The sequence below is a fragment of the Psammomys obesus genome, unplaced genomic scaffold (assembly GCF_907164565.1).
Source record: "Psammomys obesus unplaced genomic scaffold, mPsaObe1.curated_primary_1811, whole genome shotgun sequence".
Classification (NCBI taxonomy): Eukaryota; Metazoa; Chordata; class Mammalia; order Rodentia; family Muridae; genus Psammomys; species Psammomys obesus.
In genome coordinates this window covers 9,508,615-9,535,690 of record NW_026596109.1, presented here as the reverse complement: position 1 = coordinate 9,535,690, position 27,076 = coordinate 9,508,615, and the positions used below count along the sequence as shown (strand labels likewise).

The window sequence follows — 27,076 nt, the reverse complement described above, 5'->3', positions numbered from 1 at the left end:
TGTGTGTGTGTGTGTGTGTGTGTGTGTGTGTGTGTGTGTGTGTGTGTTGGGGGTGTGACGACACAGGCTGGCCTCTAACTTGCTGTTTCCCTGTTACAGCAGCCTGTCAAATGCTGGGATCCCAGGCGTGCGTCACTGTGCCCAGCTTTCCCCTGGCATTTAGAGTTTAGCTGTCCTGGTGGGCTCACTAGCCTCAGGCATTTGGCAGATATAGAAACTGAGATGAGAATAACCCTGCTCAGGTCTCATGGGGTTGGCATGCCGAGAGAGCCATTCATATTCAGCTCCAGGAGGCCAGGAAGCAGGGCTGAAGAAGCCAGCTGAGGCTGGGCTTCGTAGGGGAGAGAAGGAAGCCTTGTCCCAGGCTTAGCTTTTCCTTTCCTTCCTCTCCATATTGACTTTAGGCCTTTCTCTACCCCAGCAAGCTCAATGAGGGCCCAGAAATGTGGCAAGCCCTCTGCCTGCACATGCAGCAGCCTGGTCAGCCCATCAGCCCATCAGCCCATGGCCTCTGGTGTGGGCCCTGGGCTCTGTTCATTCACGTTGATTGGCTATGTAGCCTGGGGTCATTTTCTTTGCTTTTCTGAGTCCCTGCCGTCCTGCCCTCTAGGGCCCTCAGAAATGCTGCGGAGAGCTACCCATGGTCCTTTGCTGGTGGTCCTGGGATGGCACCACCACTTGCAGCTTCTCAGAAGCCAGGTGCCCCCTCTCCTCCACGCCTTGTTCACCAGCAGTGGTAGCTCCTGTGCAGAGACTATGGAAACACATAACATGGGCCCTGACACTGCGGCTGACGTAGAGAAGATGCTGACACAAAAGGTAGCAGTTCATTTTTCTACCCTTCCACACAACTCCCTCCCACCCCCCATGACCTTGCAAAGTGCAGTGCCAGCACAGTGTAGCTAGAAGTAATATCCAGATCCTTGCTTGGGCCCTGGGTGAAGACTGAAGTTATAGCCTGGTGCTGTAGACCAGCACAGGAAGCCCGAGGAACAGCCCACTGGCTCCTACCCTCCAGTCCCTCTTTTGGGATTGGAAACCACAATACCCCGTTTTGCCTGGTCTGCTGGGAGCCCCCTTTCCTCCCTTACCTGGTTTCTTAACTTGATTTGTTTGCATTGAGAACACATTCTTGTTCTCAATGTGTTGGGGGTGTGTGTGTGGAGGGGTGTGTACACACGCACTCCTCAGATCCTTTTGGGAAAGATGGTGAGGGTATACGTGAAGGGAGCTTTGGAGTGTTGACAGATGTCCTTGGCTTGCTGATGAGTCCAGTGTCCCGGAGGCTGTCCTGAATGCACTGGGCTCTCCGAGAGGCTGGGGTCATGGCCTCCTTTTTGAGGACAGCGTCCAGTTTAAGCAACACCGTTACATGGCTCAGTGAAGCCGGCTTCAGACAATGAGGCCTTTCATGGGGACTGGCTGGTGGCTCCCAGGGTGGGCCAAAGGGCCCTCTTCCCACCTCCTTGTGGGATGTCCTTCCAGCTCCCCGTGGGGCCTAGGGAGAGACGGGAGCGGGGAGGGAGGCACTCTAACCGTAGTCTGTGCCTGGGATTGAAGCACTGCCATGTGGTCCATAGATTGCTGCTGTTTCAGATTCTACCAGCATTCCCCCTGGAGGCTGACGATAACCTCACTGCCCCTCTTCCCCTGTTGCCCTACCAAGCTCATGGTAGAAAGGACAGCGGCTGACTCGGTTTCATGATGCTAAACCTAAGTGCTCTATAAAGGTTTACCACGGATGGGCGGGTGTCAGGAACGTTACATACCTGATCCTCTTTAATGTCACCTCTTTGATAACCCTTGGAAGCAGGTGTTATGACCCTATTTCTTCTGTTGTTGTTTTGAGACAGGGTCTCTCTGTGTAGCCTTGATTATCCTGGAGCTTACTCTATAGACAAGGCTGGCCTCGAACTCACAGAGATTCGCCTGCCTCTGCCTCCCAGTACTAGGATTAAAGGCATGTGCCACCAGGTCTGGCTTATGATCCTATTTCTATGGGTGAGGAAATTGAGGCCTTTACAGCTTGCCTGAGATTGTACAGATTCATGATGTAAATATACTGGAACCGATGCCAGGTGACCCCAACCCCTGTTTCATAATGAGCCGCCTCAAGTGCTCCCAAGCCTGTATTTCCCTCCAGGCTCCCACATCTGTCTTGCCCTAGGATTGCTGCTTGAGAATGGGCCCCACCCTCTGTGATCCCCACCCTCACTAACCACTGTAGGCCATTCCTTTCTGCAGGGATTGAAAGGGACCCCCTTGGCTTAGCCTTCAGACCCCTGACAGGACCCCACTCCTGTCTTCACCCCTGCAGCTGTGCCCAGCATTCTCCTACCTGTCTCCACTTCTGTCCCCTGCAGCCTCATCACACCTCAGACCTTCCTTCACCCTCTAGGTCTCAGCTTGAGGTCCGTTCCGTCATCAGTCTTCCCCTTTCTCCCTTCCAAAGGTGGCTGGTTGGCACCAGCTCTGTGCCCAGCCTGGGTTTCTCTCCTTGTCCCGATGGGTAGCATTGCTTGCTCAGTGCTGTGAGGGAGATGATGGGAGAAAGGGATGGAGAAAAGGCAGGCCCGGTGAAGGGTTGTGACAGTAGGGGAACAGAGCTGGAGTGAGAAGGCCCTCTGTGGATCCCGTGTCATCTGGAGCTGTGAGAACAGGTGCTGGACTGGGCACTTGCCATGGCTGCATCTTGATCCTGACAGCAGTGGAGAGGCATCTGCTAGCCTTGAGCAAGGAACGTGCCGGGTGAGGACTCTACCTCAGGAAGGGCGGAGTGCCACAAGAAGGCCTGTGGCAGGGGCATTCTGAGGACCTGGTTAGGTCTCCCTGGGAGGCAAGTGGCTGTGGCTGTGAGAATAGCCAGTAGAGTGTGCAGGCCTGAGGCCAGGCCGTAGGTGCTAGAACTACAATTAGAAAGGCAGGGGCCAGAGTGGGCAGACAGTTGGCTGTAGACTGAGCGTCTGAGGGGCTGGGATCTCCGGGACTTGGCTGCTAGGACCCTGAAGGAAAAGGCGGGGAAGCTGTTGTCAGGGTGCTTAGCAGCAACTTTGGCTCATGAGGGTTTCTATTGGCTGCCTATGGAAGTCTGACTGGGCAGCATTTCCCAGTGTAGGTCTGAGAGACAGTGTCTCGTCTCTCACTGTATGGTGTTTGGGCAAAGCGGTCTCTGCTCTGACCCGATAGGTCTGTGATGTGACACAGGTTAGGAGGAGGAAAACCAACCCCAGCATGGTCAGCTGGGGCCTAGGTCAGGATTTAAGTCTGGCCAGGTTTGGGGTGGCCCGGGGCCAGTGCCTGGCATAACTGCAATCTGCAAAGGCCTGTCTCTGACCTCCACATGCCCGCCCTCCCTGTCAGCTGTCTTGGCCCTGCCTGGCAGGCCCTGACTTCATCGCAGGCTTCTGTTCTCTTGGGAGGAGTGGCCATGCTCCAGAGGCCCCATTGGCTATGGCTTTCCTGGCCGCACACATCCCTGCCCTCCTGCTGGCCTCCTGCCCATCTTGGCTGTTGGGGGTGAACAGACTGCCTTGGAGCTCAAGGAGAGAGTGGAGACACGTAATAGAAATTGGAGGTCCTGACGCTGCTGCCTGGGTATCAGCCTGAGGCCCTGCACCCCTCCTTTGCAGAGCGGGGGGACAGAAGCAAGGTCCTCGGCTTACTTCAGGCAGGGTGTTAGCCCTGCTCACCCTAGCGTGCTCTTTCAGTTTCAAAGGGTGACTGATGGCCCCAAGGCTTTCTGGAAGCTAGATAGGTCAGAATCCAGAACTTAGGCTAGAACCCAGAATCTTGGATCTAGGGCTTGGCTTAGGGAAGGAGGAGCCTGTCTTTGAAATCGCATAGTGTCCGAGGGGCAGGATGGGATTCGTCTATTTCTGTTTGTCTCTCTGATGAAGTCCTCCTGTGTGTAGGCACAACTCATCTTGTATCCTTGGTGTTTGACCTAGGACTCAGCGTGCAGAGAGGAGATACTTGTCAAATGAACGAACGCTTGAATAAATGAATGAACAAAATAGCCATGGAGTCGTAAGTCCTGTCTTTAGACATATGGAGTCTACAAGGAAGGCCGTATTTCAGCACAGAAGACAGGAGGCTGTCAGGGTTGAAGCAGAGAAGCAGGAAGGGGCTGCTGATTACTGGCCTGGGCTCAGATATCCTCAGTTTCGTCATCTGTAAGAGGGGCCATGATTCCTGACCCCTGTTTTCCTGGTGAGCACCCTGTGGGGCTAAGGATGTGGTAATTCAGGATGCCCTGTAGATCTTTACTGTGTTCATGACCACCAGCAGGAACCCCCCACATGTGCTTTTATCATTTTACCCACCTACCTTCTGCATGGCCTCCTGAATTTCCTCAGCTCTCTCAGGACCGCTGTCTAAAAACAGCAGTTCTCAGCCTCTGGGTTGTGACTCCTTGGGGGGGTCGAACCCTTTCACAGGTTTGCATATCAGATATCTACATTACGATTCGTAACAGTAGCAACGTTACAGTTACGGAGTAGCAACGGAATAATTATGTGCAGGGTCACCACAGCATGAGGAAGTGTATTAAAGGGTCGCAGCATTAGGGAGGTTGAGAGCCACTGGTCTAGAATGTTCAGAGAGTTCCTCACCAAGAGAATGGTGTGGGAAAGCAGAGCCTACCTTCCTCCTCTCCGTGCAACCACACCCGGAAAGCTAGCCACCTGCAAAAACATCCGTGCAGACCCCCAGCGCACAGCCAGGCTGGAGATGCCTTTGGCAGTGGTTTCCATGGCAACAAGACCTGCTGGTTTGAGTGTAGCAGCCTTCAGGCTGCCTTTGAAAGCCTGAAAGATGGACAGCTGTCATCGACCACCACCCAGGCCAAGAGTTCCTAGGTCTGCTGCCCTCCTCTCCATTTGTGGCCCAGCACTGTGCTTGGCACCCAACGACTCTTCTTCTTTTTTTCTTTCCCTTCCCTTCCTTCCTTCCTTCCTTCCTTCCTTCCTTCCTTCCTTCCTTCCTTTCTCTTTCTCTCTCTCTCTCTTTCTCTCTCTCTCTCTCTCTTTCTTTCTTTTCTTGACACGGAGGTTTTTCTGTGTAGCCCTGACTGTCCTGTTTCTCACTCTGTAGACCAGGCTGGCCTTGAACTCACAGAGATCTGCGTGCCTCTGCCTCCTGCACCACCACACTGGGCTTTTTGTTTATTTGTTTGTTTATATGGTCGGTGTGAGTGTATGTGTGTGTGCAGGAGTATGCACAGAGAGGCTAAAAGGACATCAGGAGTCTTCAGATATCACTTCCCATCTATTCCTTTGAGGCAGACTTTCTCTCTGCCAAATCTGTTCAGATTTTCTTCGCTAGGCTAGAAGCCAGGCAAGGTGAGAGTCCATGACTGTTATGACAGGGAACATGGCAGCAGCCACGCAAGCATGGCACTGGAGCAGTAGCTGAGACACAACCGTGAGGCAGAGAGCTAAGAGGGAAAGGTGTGGGCTTTGGAAATTTCAAAGCTGGACCTAGCGGCACACCTCCTTAACAAGGCTGCACTTCCTGATCCTTCCCGAACAGTTCCTTAAACTGAGGACCAAACATTCACGCATAGAAGCCTATGGTGGGGGGCATTCTCATTCAAACCACCACACTCAGCTTGTTATGTGGATGCTGGGATCTGAACTCGGGTCCTCGGGACTTTGCAGCAAGTATTCTTAAAGAGCTAAGCTATCTCTCTAGCCCCTTTTGCAGGAGGGAAAGTCAAGAAAGTCAAGAACCAAATATACATGCTCAGTCCTGATGGCAACTTAATGATCTGGGTTGGGTGGGGGTCGGGGGCTCCCCTTATCTGAGGAATAGGGAAGGGAGGATGGGGGAAGAGGGAAGGAGGGTAGGACACAGGAGGAAATGAGGGAGGGGGCTATAATCAGGATGTAAAGTGAATAAATAAATTAATTAAAAACAAAGAACCAAATATGGGCTGCGCATCGAGGTCCTGTTTAAAATGAATAAGTCAGTCTAAAGGAAGACATTAAAAGTTGCCCACCAGGGCTGGAGAGATGGCTCAGAAGTTAAGAACACGGGCTGCTCTTCCAAAGGTCCTGAGTTCAATTCCCAGCAATCACATGGTGGCTCACAACCATCTATAGTGAGATCTCGTGCCCTCTTCTGGTGCACAGGCAGACATGCAGGCAGAATGCTGTATAAATAATAAATTAGCAAGGAGGGAGAGACTCCCCTAAAAGGGAGCTGACACAGGCGGGAACCCTGAGATCCTGGGATGGATGTGGCGTCCATTTTGATGAGGCTGGTGGGAGGTGGTCCAAGCTCCTCCTCCCGCTCTGTACTTGAGGTGTCAGGGTTAGGCAGGGCAGAGATGTGTGGAATGCTGACCAGGCTGTCATCTCCTATCCCCTGTGCCCAGGGCTTCGCCTCTATGTTCTCTGGTCGCACATCCCGGAAGTCGATCTCACACCCAGAGTCTGGAGGCGCCTCTGCCATGGCAGAGGATGAGGAGTACCGGAACCCCACGGAGGTGCAGATGAGCCAGCTGGTGCTGCCCTGCCACACGAACCACCGTGGGGAACTGAGCGTTGGACAGCTGCTCAAATGGATCGACACCACAGCCTGCCTGTCAGGTGAGGCGTGCTCCAGGCTCTTCGCCGTCGAATCTCCACCGCTTGTCCTGGAGAACCAGGCCAGGGGCCTCAGTTTTTGGGGATCTCTTCCTCTCTCAAGAGTACCTCGCTTGTTCCCCTTCTGGGTGCGGTTCCTGCAGGTCTGGTCCCCTGCCTCAGATGCCCTGTTCATCTGCTCGTTGTCAGGGTGGTCTGTCCCTCTCCCCCAGTTTCCCCAGCTCAGAGTGTTGGTACCATGCAGCTGTCTCTCTCTGCCCCGCCTGCATCCTTAACCACAGCTATTTCCTAACTGGCTGGTACAGGCCAGGCACAGAGACTCATTATGGGTGCTCATGGTCCTCTCCGCGGTAGGATTTTGTAATGTTTGTGTTCTCCAGCCTCCAGAGTCTAAACACCAGCAGGGTTTGAGAGGTCCTGAGCCAGCTGAGTGGTCAGGGAAATGGCTCCAGGGGGAACAAAGGGCTGAAGCAGAAGTGGGAATAGAGGGGTAGGCATTCCTTGCGAAGAGGCCCCTGGGAGATATTTTTGGTCAGAGGCCCGTGAGACATGCTAACATCTGGCTTTCCTCTCTCGAGCCAGCGGAGAGGCATGCCGGCTGCCCCTGTGTCACGGCTTCCATGGATGACATCTACTTTGACCATACCATTAGGTAAGAGGCCCTCTGGCTTTATTTCCCTTTTGTTGTCATTCCTCCCCGCCTCCTGCTCAGGGCCTGTATCCCTATCTCCCTACTTACCATGCTGTGTGGCACTTGGAGCTGGCTCAACTGACTAACAGCTTTGGAAAGTGGAACCGTGATGTTTGGGGGTGGAAGATCTTTCTACAGCTGTCAGGGAGAGTGGTGTGTTAGGAGGGGCCTATTGCTAGGTGCTGTCAGGTGGGCTTTCCTGTCAGGGTGGGGCTAAAGGTTTGCAGTTGGAGCAACTCCTGTGGTGGAGTACAGAGGCCTAAGGCCAGGCTGTGGAAATGTGCAGAGCTTGGGGGCCCATGTGTCATGTGGTGCCGTGTGACTCTGGGTAAGTCAGAGCCTCTCTCTGGGCCTTGTTTTCCTTACCTGTAAAACGAAAGGATTTGAGTTCAGTCAGGAAATCGTTCTTCTGGCTCAGACATTTTTTCATGGGTCCTTGGTCAACCGGACTATAGGGAGGCCCCTGGCCTTGCAAGGCACGGGGACTCAGCCTGTGCTAGAAGAGTGAGCCAGCCACCCTTGGATCGCACCCCTCCAGCTCTTACTCAGGGAATCCTTTCATTTTCAGTGGCTGTCCAGGTTAGAAAACTTCTCCTTACCTTACATGCTTTACCACCGAGCCTTCTCAGGCTGGGAAACAAGGAGGCTGCTGAGCCCTGGGCCCAGGCCAGGCCTCACATAGAGCTCTTGCCACCCGCCCACTCCTCGATGTGCCAGCCATACACAGACCATCAGTGCCAAGGGCTTATTCAGGGCTGGCCGGTGCCCTATGTGACAATAAGGAGGATGTCTGGCCAGTCCCTGGACTCAGCTGTCAATCGCTTGTTCACTCTGTACTCTGGATTAGTTAATGTGCTGGCTAGTTTTATGTCAGCTTGACCCAAGCCGTCATTTGGGAAGAAGGGACCTCGATTGAGAAAATGCGTCTGTCAGATTGGCCTAAGGGCAAGCCTGTGGGTCATTTTCTTGATAAATGATTGATGTGGGAGGGCCCAGCCCCCTGCGTGTTATGGCCCTCTGGGCTGGTGGTCCTCGGTTCTGTAAGAGAGCGGGCTGAGCAAGCTATGGGGAGCAAGCCAGTAAGCAGCACCCCTCCACGGCCTCTGCATCAGCCCCTGCCTCCAGGTTCCTGCCCCAAGTTTTTGCCCCGATTGTCTTAGATGATGGACTGTGATATGGGAGCGTGAGTGAAATCAACTGTTTACTTCCCAAATTGCTTTTGGTCATGGTGTTTCATCACTGCAATAGAAAACCTAGTTAAGATCAGAGAGCTGGGCATGGTGGTACACACCTTTAATCCCAGCATTCAGGGAGGCAGAGGCAGGTGGATTGCTGAGTTCGAGGCCAGCCTTGTCTACAAAGACAGGACAGCCAGGACTCCACAGAGAAACCTTGTCTTGAAAAACAACACAAAACAAAAAACATAGTTGAGAGCCTTAACTAGTCCAGAAAGGATTGGTGTCATGCTAGGTCTGGGGACACAAACTGCCGGGACACAGTCCTTATACCCACTACCCAGTCTGCAGAGGAACAGATAGAGAAATGTCATTTGCATTTGCGGTGGGAAGTTGGGGGTTGAAGTGTGTGGCTCAGTGGCAGAGCATGTGATCAGCATGGAGAGCCCTGGGTTCCAGTCCCACCACCACCACCACCACAGAAAATCGGAAGTCCCCCAGTGACAGTGGGCTCTGTTGGGTTTCCCTTTTATCTCCCTTCCCCTCAGTTCTGGGAATCCAACCCAGCTAGGATCAGTTTGATAAACAGTTTCAGCTTGACAAAAGGCTCTTATTAATGCCTTACATTTATTTTTTTTCAATGTATTGCTTAGAACGTCCTTTGAATTTGTTAACATATTTAACAATGAAGGCTACAGTATGAGGTCTTTGTTGTTGGTATCTTCCTTTTACAGAGGGGGAAACTGAGGCACAGAGAACTGAGGAAACCTGTTCAGGTCACACAGCAGGGGGAGGACCCAGAGTTGACTATCAGGTGGCTGTCTGGCCCAAGGGTCTTTGCTTTTTTATCCGTGCACTCTGGAGGTTGGGGGTGGCAGGGGAGGGCATCGAGGGAACTTCCTGGAGTGGCCTGAGCTGGTTGGGGGGGAGGGACTGTGAGCCTTGTGATTTGGAGGCTGTGATACCGTGTGTGGGTCTGCTGTGGTCCCTGCTGCTGATTTGAGCTCTTCTTGTTGGGCAGCACGGAGAGGGTAGGGTGCATATGTGGGCCAGAAGGTGACAATGAGTCTGGGCAGAGGGGTACAGAGAAGGGCACACTGTAGAGAGCCCGGGGCATGCTGGTGGCCAGGATAGGCCTGGCAGCTCCTGAGGACAGTTTCAGGTTTCCTTTTGTTTGTTTTAGTTTTTGCCATTGGAAAATATTGCAAGCCAGGCATGGTGGTGCACAGCTGTAGTCTTAGCACCTGGGAGACTGAGACAGGGGCATTGCTGTGAGTGTGTTTCAAAACCAGCTTGGTTTATATAACATAATAAAACTCTGTCTCAAAAATAACCTCCAGGGCTGGAGAGATGGCTCAGAGGTTAAGAACACTGGCTGTTCTTCCAAAGGTCCTGAGTTCAATTCCCAGCAACCACATGGTGGCTCACAACCATTTATAATGAGATCTGGTGCCCTCTTCTGACCTGCAGACTTACATCCAGCAGAACCCTGTATACAAAATTAAAAAAATCTTTAAAAACAAAAAACAAACAAACAAACAAACAAACCCAAAACCTCCAAACAGCCAGCCCATGAGATCATGTCAGAGAAGGTCCCTGTTCCTATTATTGGGGAACCCTCTTGGACACAGAGCTGCCATGGGCTACATCTGTGCAGGGGTTCTAGGTTATCTCCATGCATGGTCCTTGGTTGGAGTATCAGTCTCAGCAAAGACCCTGTGTCCATGTTTTTTTGGTTCTGTTGCTCTCCTGGTGGAGCTCCTGTCCCCTCGGTCTTTCTATCTTCCCCTTCTTTCATAAGACTCTGCCCAGAGTTTGGCTATGAATCTCAGCATCTGCTTTGATACAGTGCTGGGTAGAGTCTTTCAGAGGCCCTCTGTGGTAGGCTCCTGTGCTGTTCCCTGTTTTCTCCCTCTTCCAATGTCCACAGAGGAAGACAAAGAAGCCAGTCCTGATGAGACCTGAAAGACTAGGGTCCAATGGAAGGGGAGGAGAACCTCCCCTATCAGTGGAGTGGGGGAGGGGCATAGGAGAAGAAGACCGAGGGAGGGTGGGATTGGAAGGGGATGAGGAGAGGCTACAGCTGGGATACAAAGTGAATAAACTGTAATTAATAAAATAAAATAAAAAATTAAAAAAATAACCTCCAAATAAACACACTAACTTAATTAAATAAATGAAAACATTTCAAGAGACTTCCATGCTTGGAAACCACTGCTCAGGAGCGGAGGCAGGAGCACCGGGATTTCAAGGTTAGCCTGGGGTACATAGTGAGACCCTGTCTCAAACAACAGAAAACAAAGCGAAATATTTCCAAACGTATCTGTAAGGACTAGGAACTCATTTTAAATGACTTCCACATGATTATCCCACCTGAAAAATGGCCACACCGACTTGTGGGTTTGTCTCGCCAGCTGGTCAATGTCCTTGACCCTTAACCTCTCACCCCTAATCAGCTCTCTTGAGTGGAACTGTTCTCCCTTTCTTTCTTTCTCTCTCTCTCTTCCTCATCTCTTCCTCAGAGTTTCTGTGTTGCGGATACCTGGTCATTTGCTGACTTGAGACCCCATCATTTGAGTTCTGCTGTGAGCCCTATCCTGGCTTAATGCAACACGTCCCACTGTTTCCCCAAGGACAAATGGGTCCTAGGGAAGGGCTGGCCGTATTGGTTCATTTAAGGGGCCACCTCTGTGCATTGTGAAGACTGTGTGGAAGGTGTTGGGGAGCCAGAGGCCCACAGGGGGCTCTCCCGGGGAGATGGGCAGGGCCAGGCTGAGTCCTGGGGATAGAGGACAGGCAGGAAGCCTTGATGAGAAGCTCCTGGGTCCAGATGGGTGTCGGGGAGGTGGTAGGTGTGTGTCAGCGCCACAGCTATCAGTGAGTACTTGTCAGGGGCTCAGGGGTGCTAGGGAAGCACTCTGTCCTGAGTCACTCCCCGCCCTCTGCTTATAAAATATTGTTTTTATTATTTTAAATCATTTGCCTGAGCTGGGTGTGGTGGTGCACACCTTTGATCCCAGTACTCTGGAGACAGAGGCAGGTGGATCTCCGTCAGTTCGAGGCCAGCCTGGTCTACAAAGCGAGTTCCAGGATAGCCAGCACTACAGAGAGATACCCTGTCTCAAAAACCAGCAACAACAAAGTAATTATTTGTCTCTGTGTGTGTGTGTGTGCGTGTGCATCTGTGTGTGTATGTGAGTGTGTATATGTGTGTGTGAATGTGTGTGTTAAGTACAGATGTCTGTGGAGTCCAGAGGCATTAGATTTCTGCAGCTGAGTCTATAGGCTCACGTGTATAATCTATAGGTGAGCCACTGAGCATGGGTGCTGGGAACTGAACTCAGATCCTTTACAAGGGCAGTAAGTGCTCTTAACCACTGAGCCATCTCTCCAGGCACCCCACCCCCGGCCCCTTTTAGCACCACAGAAAGATAAGTTCATTTAAAAACAGCAGTCCCCTATCCCCTGTGAGTAATCTATTCCCAGATCCCTGATGGGTGTCAGGAACCCTGGCTGGCACCAATCCCCACACATACCATGAATGTCCCTTATAGGTCCACAGCCATGCTAAGGCTTAGTTCAAAGTTAGGTGCAGCCGGGGTTTAACAGAAAAAGGCTAAGCCAGGCCTGGTGGCACAAGCCTGTCATTTCAGCTTCTCCAGAGCCTATGGTAGGAGGACCAGCATGAGCCACAGGGTGAATTCAAGGTCAGCCTGGCCGACTTAGTGAGACCCTGTCTCAAAGTTAAAATAAAAAGAGAGCCGGGGATTCAGTTTAGTGGTAGAGCTTTTTGCCTAAGGCCAATCTCCAGGACTGAGGTGGAGGAGGGGACGCTTATAATAAAATTGATCAATTATGACAACATTTTTAATAATAAACATTACAGTCTTTGAAGTTGTCCTTCTCTTGCAATCCTAACAATATACTTTCATAAGCATTAAAACCTTTAAACTTTTTACTAATATTATGTGTGTGGGTGCTTTGCCCGCCTGTACGTCTGTGCGTTGCATGTGTGCAGGGTCCACGGAGGCCAGAAGAGGGCGTCAGGTCCCCTGGAACTGGAGTTACAGGTGGCTGTAATGCTCTTAACCACCGAGCCATCTCTCCAGCCCTCTTTTCTAACTTTCGATCACAAACACTTCAGCACACATGGAGAGGTGGGACGTGTCACTGGTGCTAGGTGACGTCACTGGTGCTATAGCTCCCCCTTGGCTGATGTCCTCTGTCTGCAAATGGATAAGCGCATATAAAAACGCATCTTACGGACCACACTGCTCTGCCCGAGTGCCAGCATGGCTGACAACATTAACAGAGACGAAGTGTCCAGCACTGTGAGCAGAAGCCCCTCATCGAGCCCCTGCACTGACTGGTCAGGGTTCAGCTACCCCGGCTCTCACTGGGCCTCAGAGGTATAGGCAGTCCCATGCGCTCGTTCCCAGAGCTGTACGTACAAGGAAACAGCTTCAGAGAGGTGAGGTGACGTGCCCCAGGTCACCAACTTATGGTGTGACAGTTCATGCAGAGCATGACAGATCTAGTCTCCTGTGGCCAGGCTATGGCCTTCCTTGTAACTGGCATGCCCCTTGGAAGCTGTGGGCATAAGCATGTTCATGAGCCACGGTGAGATGAGGTAAAAGGACATCCTGAGGTCACAGTGATTGAACTGGGGCAGTTCTAGTCTTTTGCCCTCCTTACCCCGACAGCCCATCAGCTGGGCACGCTCTGCTGTGCCCAGTTAGGCACAGGGCAAGCTAGGTGGCTCCCAGGAGACTTCCATGGACGCAGAAAACATTCCCAGAAGGACAGGCTGCAGCTGGGAAGAACCAGGCTGCTTCAGTGTGTCTAGAATCCTGGCGCTTCAGCAAGTTACTTGGGTGACCTTGTTAGCTGGGTGACCTTGGACAAATGGCTTAGCCTCTCTGATGCCCAGCCCTTTCCAAACCCGGCTCCAAGTTTGGTGTAATGCACACTTAGCACCTTCAAGTGTTCCATTTCCCTGCCCATTCCTCTCTCCAGCCATTATCACTTGGCAAGCAGCTGTGGAGGTCTCGCCCTGCCTCATGTGTTTGGCGAGCAAAACATATGCTCCCCGGGCTGGGCTGTGACTCACAGTAGAGCATGTGGCTGCCTGGCACAGGCCCTGGCCTTTATGAACCTTGGAAATGAAACAAGAAGAGAGAGAAGCCAGCGGCTTTGGCCCAGTGCAGTTTAACGGGTGGGGTGGGCAGAGGAGGAAGGAGTTTAGGAGGGCTGCCCCAGGGAGGAAACTATGGAGCAAAAAGAGGTCATGGAGCTCCTAGAGAGTGGGGCAGGAGGGAGAGAGAAACGTAGGGAAGCCATGGAATGCATGCTCATGTCTGCTGGCCTGCTGACATTGCAGATGTGACTATGTTCTGGGAGGCGCCGGGTGTCTGAGGCCCCTGTCCTCTCCCGTGGTCCCCCTGGAAGGCTCACCTCCTGCTTTCTTCTCCTCAGTGTCGGCCAAGTGGTGAATATCAAGGCCAAGGTGAACCGGGCCTTCAACTCCAGTATGGAGGTGTGTGTGGCTGGCCCTGCCTGGGGTGGGGGGTGTGTGGGATGGCCCGGGGGGGGGGGGGATGGCCCTCTCTGTCTTTTAAGGTCCAAACCCAAGCCCCTTTACACTGTAGGACCCTGACTAGAGTTCCAAAATGTCTGGCTGGGACAGGAGGACCTAAGACCTTCCTTGCTAACATCCCATAGCACAGGGGACAATATGGAGGCCAGGGAGAGGACGGAGCTTGCTCAGGGCGTCTCTCCTGGCCAGGCACATTCAGTAGCAGATGGTGAAGGCAGAGGATGGCAGTGCTGTGTCTGGCCATGGTGCTGCAAAGTGGGGAGACTGGGCTTTTGCCCATTAGCTCACCTCGATGGCCTCTGTGTCCACTTCTGTACAGTGGGCTCAGGGCTTCTGCACTCGGCCCTAAAGGTTCAGTGGCAGGACGGCTCAATGGTATGTAGGTTTTGTGAGCAACCAGGGACTTGGTTTCTTCTGAGCCCAGCGAGCCATTGATGCCTGAGCACCACAGAGGCTGGGGTAACTAATGGGGTCTTGACGATGCTTCTGGGCAGGATTATATTCTCCTATGCACCCCTCCACGGATCTGTCCTTTGAGAACGAACAGTGGACAGGGGCACGTTTTAACCCTTTCAGTAATCCCTTGAGGGCAGCTGTGGCCATCCTCCTTCTATGGATGAGGAAATGGAGGCAGATGGGGGAAGTGAATTACCCAGGGTTTTTCTGGGGAACTAGAGGTGGAGTCAGACCCAAGCCTTGGTCCCTGGTGTTCCTCCCCTGGTGGGTGACGCAGGAGCTCCACAGACCCAGCCTGGTGGCTCTTCAGCCTCACCAAGCTGCAGGCCTTCAGCAGCCTGCTTCCCTTCCTCCCTCCTCCCACGTCCCTCTCCAGGTGGGCATCCAGGTGGTCTCTGAGGACCTGTGTACTGAGGAGCAATGGAGTGTGTGCAAAGCCTTGGCCACCTTTGTGGCCCACCGAGAGCTCTCCAAGGTGGGCGGCTGTCCCAGCTGTTCTGTCGTCGTACCCACCATGCCCCAAGTAGGGCCCTCTGTGACCTCACCCAGGTGCCTCCTTCTCCTTTCCCCGTCGCTTTCTGCACGGGAGGAGTCTTCAGAATACTACATTCTAAACAGATCTCTCTATTTTCTGGGTCTTTGCCCAAGAGGGGTTCTTGGGGGACATTTGGAGAGGACTGTGCTCTGTCGGGTTGCGGTGGAGACACGATAGAAGGTGGTCGCAGAGGGGAGAGATCCCTGGAGCTTCTCCCCACAGCAGCCCGGGCCCCCTAGGTACCAGTGTCAAGCATCAGGCCGCTGTACTGTCTCAGGAAACTTGTGGCCCCCCGTCTCCCGGCCAACAGGGGAAGCTGAAGCAGGTCACGCCGCTGACGGAGGAGGAGAAGACGGAGCACGGTGTGGCCGCTGAGCGCCGCCGCATGCGGCTGGTGTATGCCGACACCATCAAGGACCTGCTGAGCCACTGTGCCATCCAGGATGGTGAGCGCGTGTCTGTGCGTCAGAGGGCAGCCGGGGTCCTCGAAACCCCTTTGGGTGGAAGGAGGAAGGGATTTCCCTTTGGGCCTCTTTCCCTGGTCATCTCAGGCTCCTCTGGCCTCACTGGCCTCAAGATCTCTTGGAGGGAAAGAAGGTTCTGGGGTTACTCACTCGCAGCCCAGGAGTGGTGGGGGTGGAGTGGGAACCTATAGAAATCCCTGTCACCCACAATGCATTTGGGCCTCTGGGAGAGATGATGTTTGGGAAGGTGATACTGGGCTAGGAATTTTAAAAAGTGTCTGTAAATGTGTGTGTATATGTTTTCTCTCCTCCTACCCCAAATAAAAAGTTAAAAAGCGAGGCTTCCTCCATCCCAGAACTCAGGTCATCTCCCCAGAGACAAAGAGGCCCTACCTGGGTTTGGATATCTCTCTAGGGGTTCTTTCTGTGGATTTAAGCAAAGCATGTGCTATTTAGTTTCCTGTTTTTACCCTGAAGGGGACAGACAGGATATGTTGTTCCCATAACTTCATCTTGATTCCTCCCCTATTGATGGTTGTTCCCTGTTGGTACAGGATGATCTATCTGCCTTGGACTGGGTGGGGTTCTGGCAGGTGGTGAGGTGAAGATGAAGGCCCCTTGGGGCCTTATCCATCTTCATGTTCTTATGTGAGGACTTCTTTGATATGGAAATTGGAGGAGCCACTTTTCAGAGAAATAAAAAATAATTCAGCTGAGCAAGGTCACACCCACAAGTAATCTTAGCACTCTGGAGGCTGAGGCAGGAGGATCATGAGTGATATAGGCCAGCCTTGATTACATATAAAGTTCAAGGCCACCCTGGGATACATAGTGAAATCCTGTCTCAAAACAAACAAAAACTGAGTGTTGGCTGGGCATGGTGGCACACACCAGCAATTCCAGCAGTGACATTGTAAGACCAAGACCAGCCTGGCTGTACAGCAAGTTTGAGGCTAGCCTGTACTAGCTTATGTCCCTTCTCTCCTATCCTCCCCTCCTTTTTTTTTTTTTTTTTTTTGAGATACAGTTTCTTCCTGTAGCCTTGGCTGTCCTGGACCCTCTTTTGTAGACCAGGCTGGCATTGAACTCTGCCTGCCTCTGCCTCCGAGTGCTGGGATTACAGGCGTGTGCCACCGTGCCCAGCTTCTCTCATTGGTTACCCACGGCCAGTCTAGGCCTTGTGCTTACCTGCTGGTAGTAGATTAATGTTCTGGGATGAGGCTCCGTGTCCTGGGACCTCCATGGACAGTTTATCCTTAGGGACTCTCTCACCTCCTTGCCTTCCTCCCCGGCCAGATCTGGACAACAAGGATTGCAGCAATATGGTGCCAGCTGAGAAGACCCGAGTGGAGAGCGTGGAGCTGGTGTTGCCTCCTCATGCCAATCATCAGGGCAATACCTTTGGAGGCCAGATTATGGCCTGGATGGAGAACGTGGCCACCATTGCGGCCAGGTGAGATGGCCTCTATATGCCTTTTCTCCTCTGCTTCCAGAGGCTATATCCTTGGCAAGAGAAACCCTTGTTGGTGTCAGCATTCAAGGCTCCAGAAGCTTGGGTGTTCTGCTAGGATAACCCTGGATGTTTATACCTATAGAGCCAGAGAGGAGCCGTTTCTGTGAGCTGGCCATGCCTCCTCCTTCTACCCACCCATCACCCCAATCTAGCTTTGCCTGCACTTCAGTAGTAACTGCTCTGTCAGGCTCTGTCCCCCCCTCTATTTTCTAGGCCTTGATTTTGCTCCTGGTATGACCGCCCATGGCTCAACACAATGCCCAGCCCCACCATGAAGCCACCTTGGGCCGATCCCTTTTTCTAGGCATGAAAATGAGTCCTACTTCCTCTTGTAGGCCCTGTGCTGGCCTGAGGCTCATGGTACTCCGGATGTTGGGGGTTAAAAAAATAGTCATGATAACTGGGGGTGCTTACTCAACACACTTGTGCTTCCATGGCCTTGTCCTTGCCTTGTCCTTTCTGTTTTCTCAGCCCTCACAACCCACCTTCCTCCACTAGGCCAGTCTTCATTCTCAGAGCCCAGCTCAGGCCTCCTCTCCCCTGAGGTTACAATGGAGATAGCATCCAAGCAATACCATTTGAGAAGCCTGGGCCGTAAATGGGGAGGAGACTTGAGAAGGTCCAGGGCCCGGATGGTCGGGGAAAGCTTCGTGGTGGAGGAGCATCTCATTGGGGCCTCCAGTGACAAGAAACTTTTAGGGAGGGGTGAGCTTCAAGGTGTCAGGGAGCATGGACACTGAGGCGAAAATGCCGAGGGGAGGAGGGGTTTGCTTCCGATCATACGCTACCCGCCTGCTTTCTTCTAGCCTCCAATTCAGCTCCTTTTCAGCTTCAGCATGCTAAGCTGGAAACAGCTTTGGTGCTGTACACTGAGAAGAATGATCCCAGGGCTGAGCAGAGGACCATTCCTGTGATCCAGGATGGGCTAGGGGCTAGGTACTGGAGAAATCTGGCCCAAGCACCCTGGTGCAGTACCAGCCATTTCTCCTGTCTCCCCAGCCGGCTGTGTCACGCCCACCCTACACTCAAGGCCATCGAGATGTTCCATTTCCGAGGCCCATCACAGGTGGGGGACCGTCTGGTGCTCAAGGCCATCGTGAATAACGCCTTCAAGCACAGGTGAGGGGTCAGGGTGGGTGGGGCTGGGCGGCCGGGGGGTTGAGGGTTCTTGCTGATGCAGACCTGCCAAACCTTACCCCAGCAGGTGAGGTCTGAATCACTGTGCTGACCACACGGCCCAAGTTTAGCTGGTGTTCCCTCTTCCGGAATGTTCTACGGCTCCCACTGTTGTCCAGTGGTAGGGTTAGGGTCTTTGGGTTTTCTGTCGGTGCTGTGCCTGCCACCCACTGGGAAGGTTGCTGTGCTTGTATGCCCCGTCTCTCTCCTGCCTGGCTGGAGGACTGAGCTCTAGGCTTGCACAGTTCACAGGGCCTCCTCTTGCTCATGATTCTCAGGTCCTTTCCGACCCATGTCCTAAGACAGGTATTCTAAAAATCTCACCTTGGATTGAGTTCTCATGTCTGTTCTCACCACAGCTGACTATTTCTGAGAACTCAGTATGCTCATTAAAGGTGAGCTGCGATCTGGAGCCGGGAAGCCTGGGTTCGAGTCTGGCTCTGCTTTTCACAGTCTGTGAAAAGCTTTGAGCAAGTTCTTTATCATGTCTGAGCGTCCGTTCTTTCTCTGGGAGAAAGCTAGAGAGAATGCCCGGTGAGGACCAGGGCCTACTGTGCAGAGCTTCTTGCCATGGCTGCTGGTATTTGCAGTTCAATCAGCCCACTCTCCACCGTGTCTCAGGATCCCTCCAGGCTTGTTTCTTCCCACAGCTTGTCTCTTGGCCCGTTCTGAGACTTAGTGGCAGTCAGTTCCCTGTTTTAGGTCTTGGTTTCCGGGTCTAAGGCCCACATCTTATAGCTGTAGGACTTCCTGTGGAAGGAGTGTCGGTGGCTACTGTTTACAGGTGATAGGGATAATACATTTTCCTTGTGGAGCTGTTAGGAGCATGGCTGAGGCCGTGCCTGGGAATCTGCAGGTAATGAGCAGTTCCTAGTGAGACTGTCTGCCTCTTCTGTGTCTCCTCTATATCAGAAGCCCTGCGGGTTTATTTTATTTACTTACTTACTTTTTGCAGCACTAGTTACGGCACTGGCTTTGCCCATCTGTGTTGGATAAATGCTCTACCACATCCTTGGCACCTTTTCTATCTCTTATTATGTTTTCTACTTTTAAAAACTGTGTATGTGCCTGGCAGGAGCGGTGCACCCTTTTAGTCCCAGCACTTGGGAGGCAGAGGCAGTGGCATCTCTGCGAGTGCAGGGCCAGCCTGGTCTGCATAGAGAGTTCCAGGACAGCCAGGGCTACATAGTGAGACCCTGTCTCAAAAAAACAAAACAAGATCGATGTGTATACATGTGAGTGTTTGTGTGTTTGCACAGGCGTTCACGTATGTGTGGCTGGCCTTGGAAGCTGGAGAATAACCAGTCCTCAGGCCCCACTCACCTTATTTTGAGAGAGTTTTCTCCTTGGCCTGGGGCTTGCCATGGTTATTCGGGCTGCCAGCAAGCCCCACAGATGCTCCTTTCTTCGCATCCCCAAGGCTGGGACTGTAAGCATATGTCACCACACTTGGCTTTTAGGTGGTTCTGGCTATTGAACTCGGGTCCTTGTGCTTGTACTTTATGGGTTGAGCTATCTCCTCAGCCCCTATTATTAATTATTATTTTTTATTATGAATTTTGAGAAAGAGTTCTATGCTGTTACTAAGGTTGGCCTCTAACTCATGTCAATCCTCCTGCCTCCGCATCCCTAGTGCTGTGATTACTAGCACACGACAGCATGATAGCTCCTTTGGAATTTCCAATGACTTAGTTTTTAAAAATTACATTTATATATATTTATTGTGTATGTGGTGAGTGTGTGTGTGTGTGTGTGTGTGTGTGTGTGTGTGTGTGTGTGTTTTACGGGGGCGGGGAGTATGCGTGAGCATGCTCACGTGGAAGTCAGAGGACAGGCTGTGGGAACCAGCTTTCTGCTTGTGCTATGTAGATCCCTGGGACCAAATTCAGGTCGTGGGACTTGGCAGCTGGGACTTTGCTGCTGAGCCGTCTCACCGGCCCTTTGATGACTTCTGGGTGTCTTTGCTTTCTTGCTTGGTTGACTCCCGGGGCTGTTAGGCGGACGCCTGGCTGGGCGGGTTCACCCATCCCTGGGTCACACACGCTGGGGTGCTCTGTAAGATTACTGACGAGAACAGCATGTTTGGTCCTGGCTGCTGGAAGAAGTGCAGGAGCGTATGCGCACTCTCTGCACGCCTGCCCGCCTGTGCGCGTACTTCCGTGTGAGTGTGTGCCGTGGACGGGCCTGGCCTGAGGAAGGGCCGTGGGACCTGACCTTCTGTTTCGCTTGGCCTTAGCATGGAGGTGGGGGTGTGCGTGGAAGCTTACCGCCAGGAGGCAGAGAAGCAGCGCCGGCACATCAACAGCGCCTTCATGACCTTCGTGGTCCTGGACAAAGATGATCAGCCTCAGAAGCTGCCCTGGATTCGTCCCCAGCCTGGAGTGAGTGCCTTATCCCCAACACTCCTCAGCAGCCATTCTGGGAACAGCCCCATCCCTGGCTCTTTGTGGGTGGGGAGGAGACAACCAAATCCGAGTGTCTTGCTCTGCCTGCCAGAACTGGAACATACCGTGGGGTCTGGCTGATGTTGGCTGTTCATGGACCCGAATAGCCCATAAGGATTACAGAGACCCCTGGTTTGGGAGCCATGGGCTGGGAGGGCCCTGCCCCTGCCACGTTCTCACACTTAATATCTCTGAGGGTTTCGGTCCTTATCTGTGTAATTGGTATGTCTGCAACTTCCGCCTTCTGAGTTGTGGCTGTGGGGAAGCAGCCGCCTGCAAAGCCTTGGAGAAGTGGTGACGGTCGGCATTCTGGCGGCAGGGGCAAGGGCACTCAATGACTGGGCTCTGTGCCTGTGAGGACACCCTCCTGGCTGGCTGGGGCCGGTTGCTGTCTTTGTGATTTTGAGTCTGGGTGAGGTTGAAGAGGGGTGGCAAAGAGGTTGGCTCTGGAGCTGACCTTCTGAGTTCTCACCCTGGCTCCACCCCATACTCCCATGATCCCTCTCAACCTCAGTTTCCTGGTGTGTGCACTGGGAATCGAAGGTCCTAGACCCAGGATCATGTGACAGAAAGCCGGTGTGGTCTCAAGCAGGGCCCTCGACTTCCCATTGAGGGCCCAGTGAATGTGGCCCTGAGTTCCATCGTGAGGTCCTTTCACCATCTCATTACCATCCTCAAAGGCTGTGTGCTTACGGCTTGAGGCACCCTGGTGCTTTCTCAGTAAGGGTGTTTTGACACCTGCTGCTCTGCCCAATCTAAACCTCCCTGTGGGGCTGTGGCAGTGCCCTCTGGCCCCAGGGGACAGGGATGGCAGAGCTATGGGCCAGCTGGTCAGCCCACCTGCACCACAAACCTGTCCCTGTGTCCTTTCTAGGAGGGTGAACGGCGGTACCGAGAGGCCAGTGCCAGGAGGAAGATCCGCCTGGACAGGCGAGTGGGGCTGGGCAGTGGGCGGGGGGGGGGGGGGGGGGGGGGGGGGGGGGGGGGGGCGTGCTTCAGGGCTCCACCCGCCGGCCCCAGGACCTTCAAGCTTCTTCAGGGACACTCCCGGGCTCAGTGCTGGGTTGTCTTCCCCACCCCCTTTTACATTTTTATTTTGAGATGGGATCTCACGCTGTAGCCCTGTAGCCCAGGCCGGGCTGGAACCCACTGAGTTAGCTTAGGCCAGTCTTGAACTCTTGGGAGCTCTCCTGCCTCTGTCTTGTGGGCTGGCACTTTGCATGGGCAGACTCTTGTTTCCGTGTTGTCACACAGCATCTTGAGGCCTTTCTAGACACAGGGGCCTTGAGGACAGAGGGTAGATCTTTTCTCTTCAGATCTGCCTTTGGTTCTGGCTTGGTCTGGGTCATCTTAAATCTTGTGTTATTTTTATTTTTTTAAATTTTTTTTTATCCCATTGACTCTGAGGCCTATTTGTTTGGCCTGTTTGATGAAAGGGTCAAATCCCAGCACCTGGGATGATGAGGTAGAGGATTGCCACAAGTTCAAGGACAACCTGGGCTATACAGAGAGACCCGTCTCAACCAAAACAAATCAACTAAAACGAAACCCGGAAAGGTCTATGGCACAGACCCAGTGGCTCAAGACGTGACCTGGCACATCTGAGTCTGCTGTAAAGCACCCTACAGACTGTAGAGTGCTGTGGATGCATCCGCGTTCACCCTGTTATTAATGGGGAAAGCCCACACTTCCGGGACATGTATCATATGCTCAGCACCGCGCCCCTTGCAAAGCCCCTTGGAGGGAGAGATGGCGTGGATTCCATTCCACAGAGAACACTGAGGCACGGGAGTCGGAGTGTGTTGTTTTTCTCCTTGCCGGCCCCCTGTGAACTGGAGTGCTAGCTGAACCTGTGTGTTCCCAGCTGCTCTCTCCTGGGTGTCAGTGTGCCCAGTCGCCCTGCCAGGCAGAGCGCCAGCGCCCACTGGGCTTGGCACTGGCCTGGCATGAAGTAGCCAGCAGTGATGTCCATCTGCCCAGCACAATGGACTCTGAGAGACCCAGGCTGCCCTCTTCCCTCCCAGGAAGTACCTTGTTGTGTCCTGTAAGCAGTTGGAAGTGGCCCTGTCTGTCCCCTGGGACCCTAGCAACCAGGTAAAGCCGTTTGTCTCAGAGCCCATTGGACCCTTTTCCCAAAACTCAGTTCCTTTCCCCCTGTCACACAGCCTCCACCCAGGGACTCCAGGGGCAGGAGAAGGCAGCGTCTGTGTTCTTTCCAGGTGTACCTGAGCTATTACAATGTGTCCTCTCTGAAGACGCTGATGGCCAAGGACAACTGGGTGCTGTCAATGGAGACCGGGGAGGTGAGTGACACACTTCCTCTCCCATACGGCCAGTTACTGCTGCTGCTTCTTTTTTTTTTTTTTTTTAATTATTATTTATTTTTAAGTGTTTTATCTGTGTACCAGATGTATGTCTAATGTGCCCAAGGAAGCCAGAATGGGATTGGCATTAACAGACATCTGTAAGCTGCCATGCTGGTGCTGGGAATCGAACCTAGGTCCTCTGGAAGAGCAGCCGTCTCTCCAGCCCTGATTATTACTTCTTAGAGATATGCTTTCTCTCTGTCCACACTGATCCCTGTCAGAGGTCCGTTTTCTCTTGGTTGTGACTAAGTCTCAGAGACATTCAGCTGCTTCTTCAGTCGGACAGCAAGTCATAGGCTGCCCTGTTGACAGCCTCCTCCAGCAGCATAGTCTGTGGGTGTGGTGCAAGAATGAGGCCGCCCTCTTCTGTGCCGTGCAGGTCCGCCTCTACACCCTGGAAGAGGAGTTCCTGTCCATTCACTTGGAGATGGTGGTGCAGGTGGATGCCGCCCAGGTCTTTCAGCTGCTCTCGGACCTGCGCAGGAGGCCAGAGTGGGACAAGCATTACCGGTGAGGCGCCACATTTTATTTTTTATTATTTTTTTTTATATACATTGGTGTTTTGCCTGCATGTATGTCTATGTGAGGATGTCCGATCCCCTGGAACTAGAGTTGTGAACTGCCGTGTGGGTGCTGGGAATTGAACCTGGGTCCTTTAGAAGAACAGCTAGTACTCTCAACTAGCTGAGCCATCTCTCCAGCCCTCAACCTCTACGTTATTTAAAATTCCATGCCTGTGTGTGTGTATGTGTGTCAGTGTGTGTCAGAAGACAACTTGTGGGTCCCGGGGATTGAACTCTGCAGGCTTGATGGCAAAGAGCCTTACCCATCGAGCCAACTTTGCGGGGTTGGGAAAGTTAATGTTTAAAGCAGCGCGTTTGCTCAGCATCCCTGGAGCCATCTTCCTTTTGCCAGTGCTGTGGCTCAGCAGGGCCTGCATCGCAAGAGCTTCCCTGGGAGGCCGGATGGCCTTGGGAACTGAGTGAGCTGCTCGTCAGCAGCCGACTTCCCAGGAGTCTGGAGAGAGTAGCTGGTTTCTTCCTCCAAAGTCTGCCCTAGGCAGAGCGCTTATCGCCGTTCACACCCCGGCCGGCCTCTTGCCGAAGCGTTTTTTGCAGCCACGGCTGTGCTGTGCTGGGGAAGACTGCTCAGGAGACAGAGTGTTAGCACACAGCATGGGAACTTGAACTTGAACTCCCGGAAGCCACGCAAAGCTGGGCGTGTAGTTCGTGTCTGCGATCCCAGTGGTCCTTCTGCAAGATGGGGGACAGAGACAGGAGACTCCAGTTAGCCTGGCACACGCAGAGGCAAATAGCAATGACTAGTGCCTGAAGCTGTGGCTGTCCGCAATGCACCATTGTGTGAATATTGTGCTCATACTTGCACACACACATGCACGCCAAGTCAAACACACACATACAGAGCAAGAGCTCAAGTGGGTGGCAAGAAGAAATGGGAGAGAGAGAGAGAGAGAGAGAGAATAAACTGTTGTTTTAAAATTCTGTGTGTGGGTGACCTGAGCCTACTGGTGATGTATCCTAGAAGGCTGAGAGGTGATTGGTGGTGGGTGGTGGCCGGGCAGAGTTGCTGGAAAAGATGGGCTGGTATGGACCAGATCACTGAGGGTGAGTGACCCCAGGGTAAAGGGATCCTAGCACACTCCCCTAGCCTGGTCCAGCCAGCCTGCTCCCAAGCGAGCTGCTGTGCACAGCAGAGGGGAGGAGGGGGAAGGGAGGTGCTGTCCTGTGTCCTCACGTGACTGTCCTTGTGTGCCTGTGAGTACCGGCGTCAGCCTATGACTGTATGCGTGGACCAACGCGCGAGTGTGCCTGGGCTGGGACACCCAAGCCCTGTTTCCTCGTGAGCTCTGCGGCCCAGAGTGGGTTATCCCCCAGCCTCAGCCCCTCTGTTCAGCGAGGATGCTGATGATGAGATCCCAGGTGTATGGCTCCCGGCACACACCGGGGACTCGCTGGACGGTGTGTGCAACTACCGGATCCTTGCACGGGTACCCGGGGCGTGTGCACCTGCAGACAGATCTGTGTGTTCACGGTGTCGTCTGTGTGCCCGTACACGTGTGTCCGTGTGTGAGCACAGGCCTGTAGGTAGCTTTCGTGTGCGGTCCCCTGTCTCTGTGTGTCCCCGTTGCTTTTCCTGCTGCTATGATGAGAGACCCTGCCAGAAGCAACTTGAGAGAGAAAGTTATTTATCCTGGCTCCCAGGTCAAGGGACGGTCCACTGTGGTAGGAGAGTCAAGGCTGGAGAAGCTTGAGGCCGTGCTTACCGCAGCCGCAGTGACAGGGCAGAGGGGGTAACTGTGTGCCGGTGCTCAGCTCACTTGGTAAAGTGCTCTCCACTTTATCAAGCCCAGGGGCCCTGCCCAGGGAGCTATGCTGCCCACGGCTGAGAGGGGTCCTCCCACAGCAATTAATAGCATCAGGATAATCTCCTACAGACTCGCCTACACGTCCATCTCCTCAGGGATTCGAGATTCTGTCTCGTTGACCATTGATACTATCAATGGTCACGTGTGTTTGCCTCAGTACTAGTCCGTGTGCCTCTGTGTATGCTTACATGAGCGTGTGCCTGTGTATCTGCTCTGGGCTGTTTGACTTTGTGTCTGGTGTCTGTGTGTGTGTGTGTGTGTGTGTGTGTGTGTGTGTGTGTGTGTGCACGCGTGCGCACGCACCCTGGAGGGCTTCCACCCTTCCTCTGGCTCTGCTGAGCCGTGCGGAGCTAAGGAGCATGCTCCAGAGGCTGTGACCTTCAGGGGCCCGGCAGGGCTGTTCTCCCTCAGAGGGTCGCTGTGGCTCCGGGTCCTGACTTCAGCCTCCCAACAGGAGCGTGGAGCTAGTGCAGCAAGTAGATGAGGACGACGCCATCTACCATGTCATCAGCCCTGCCCTGGGTGCCAACGCCAAGCCCCAAGACTTTGTGATCCTGGCTTCTAGGCGCAAGCCCTGTGACAACGGGTGAGTGAGGCCTTGCCTCCCTCTCTTGGGAAGAGCAGCAGTGTGGAGTCAGAGCTCTGAGCTCTGCTGCCCACTGGTGGTTGGACCCAGAACCCATCAGCTCTTTCTAGGCTGCCAGTGGGGTTTCACCGCGACTGCTCATGAAAGCAAGGCTGTCTGTGGCATTTGCGGCTGAGGCTGCCGCGCCCCAGACCACAGACACAGGGTACCCTTCACACTGCCGTCCCTCGGCCTCTGATGTCTGGAAGCCCGTGAGAGTAACGTGCAGCCAGGATAGACTGCATCTCCTTTTCTGGAGACTGAAAACCCCATTTCACAGGGCCGTGGGGACACACGGAACCTGAAGCTGATGCTGTTAACACAGATGACCCGAGCAAGGCATCAGGCTCTGAGTTACAGGGCAGGGTCCCCGCCTCCTCCTGTGGCTGAGCCCTGACCGCTCGCTCTGACTCTCCTCCAGAGACCCCTATGTCATCGCACTGAGGTCAGTCACGCTGCCCACGCACCATGAGACGCCAGAATATCAGCGTGGAGAGACCCTCTGTTCCGGCTTCTGCCTGTGGCGCGAGGGGGACCAGTTGACCAAGGTGAGGCCTGGTGTCCCCTCTCCCCTTCCACCTATGGGTGACTTGAACTCTGTGCTGGGACCCTTTCAGACCCGGGCCCTCCATGATCTCCTGGCTTTCCCGGCTTCAGCATCAGAAACATTATTGAGGTTTTGTGTAGTCTGTGAGTGGCTGCTGCCGGGGCCTGGAAAACACTCCGTACACAGACTACAGAAAACCTGGCTCTGATCTAAAATCCTGTCTCATTGTTTACTTACCGTGTCCCCCCTTCTTGTCTGGGAGGGCTTAATGGGGCTCGGAGGGCCTCTAAAGCCGAGCAGCTGCATAGTCAGTGTTAATTGAAAAGGTGGGGAGGAGGTGGGGGTGGGAATGCTGTGGCACCGCCCCCCAACCCCAAACCCCAGGCTTGCCGTTTCCCTCGTTTCCCTCGATTCCCTCGTTTCCCTCGATTCCCTCGAAGCCCTAGATTGGCTCCGAGCCTTGCCCAGGGGCTGCCTTGGCCAGCATTGCTGAGGACCTATGCAAAGGACATAGT

General features: G+C 53.4%; 1 protein-coding gene across 9 annotated transcripts in view; it reads left to right on the top strand.

Moving 5' to 3' along the window:
- Positions 1–27,076, top strand: part of Acot11 (acyl-CoA thioesterase 11) — a 59,287-nt gene that overhangs the window by 28,009 nt on the left and 4,202 nt on the right. For 5 of the 9 annotated variants that reach the window (XM_055628912.1, XM_055628913.1, XM_055628910.1 and 2 more), the window contains exons 2-15: positions 6,377–6,590; positions 7,170–7,239; positions 13,929–13,989; positions 14,882–14,980; positions 15,351–15,486; positions 16,801–16,957; positions 18,017–18,136; positions 20,430–20,574; positions 21,512–21,567; positions 22,662–22,731; positions 22,857–22,940; positions 23,383–23,513; positions 25,844–25,975; positions 26,436–26,562. In XM_055628912.1, the coding sequence (XP_055484887.1) occupies positions 6,389–6,590; positions 7,170–7,239; positions 13,929–13,989; positions 14,882–14,980; positions 15,351–15,486; positions 16,801–16,957; positions 18,017–18,136; positions 20,430–20,574; positions 21,512–21,567; positions 22,662–22,731; positions 22,857–22,940; positions 23,383–23,513; positions 25,844–25,975; positions 26,436–26,562 (1,590 nt within the window). In that variant the 5' untranslated portion in view covers positions 6,377–6,388. Of the gene's footprint in view, positions 1–3,947; positions 4,027–4,049; positions 4,210–6,376; positions 6,591–7,165; positions 7,240–13,928; positions 13,990–14,881; positions 14,981–15,350; positions 15,487–16,800; positions 16,958–18,016; positions 18,137–20,429; positions 20,575–21,511; positions 21,568–22,661; positions 22,732–22,856; positions 22,941–23,382; positions 23,514–25,843; positions 25,976–26,435; positions 26,563–27,076 lie in introns of those variants that run through there. The other 4 variants (XM_055628908.1, XM_055628909.1, XM_055628916.1 and 1 more) reach the window with 4 other exon arrangements.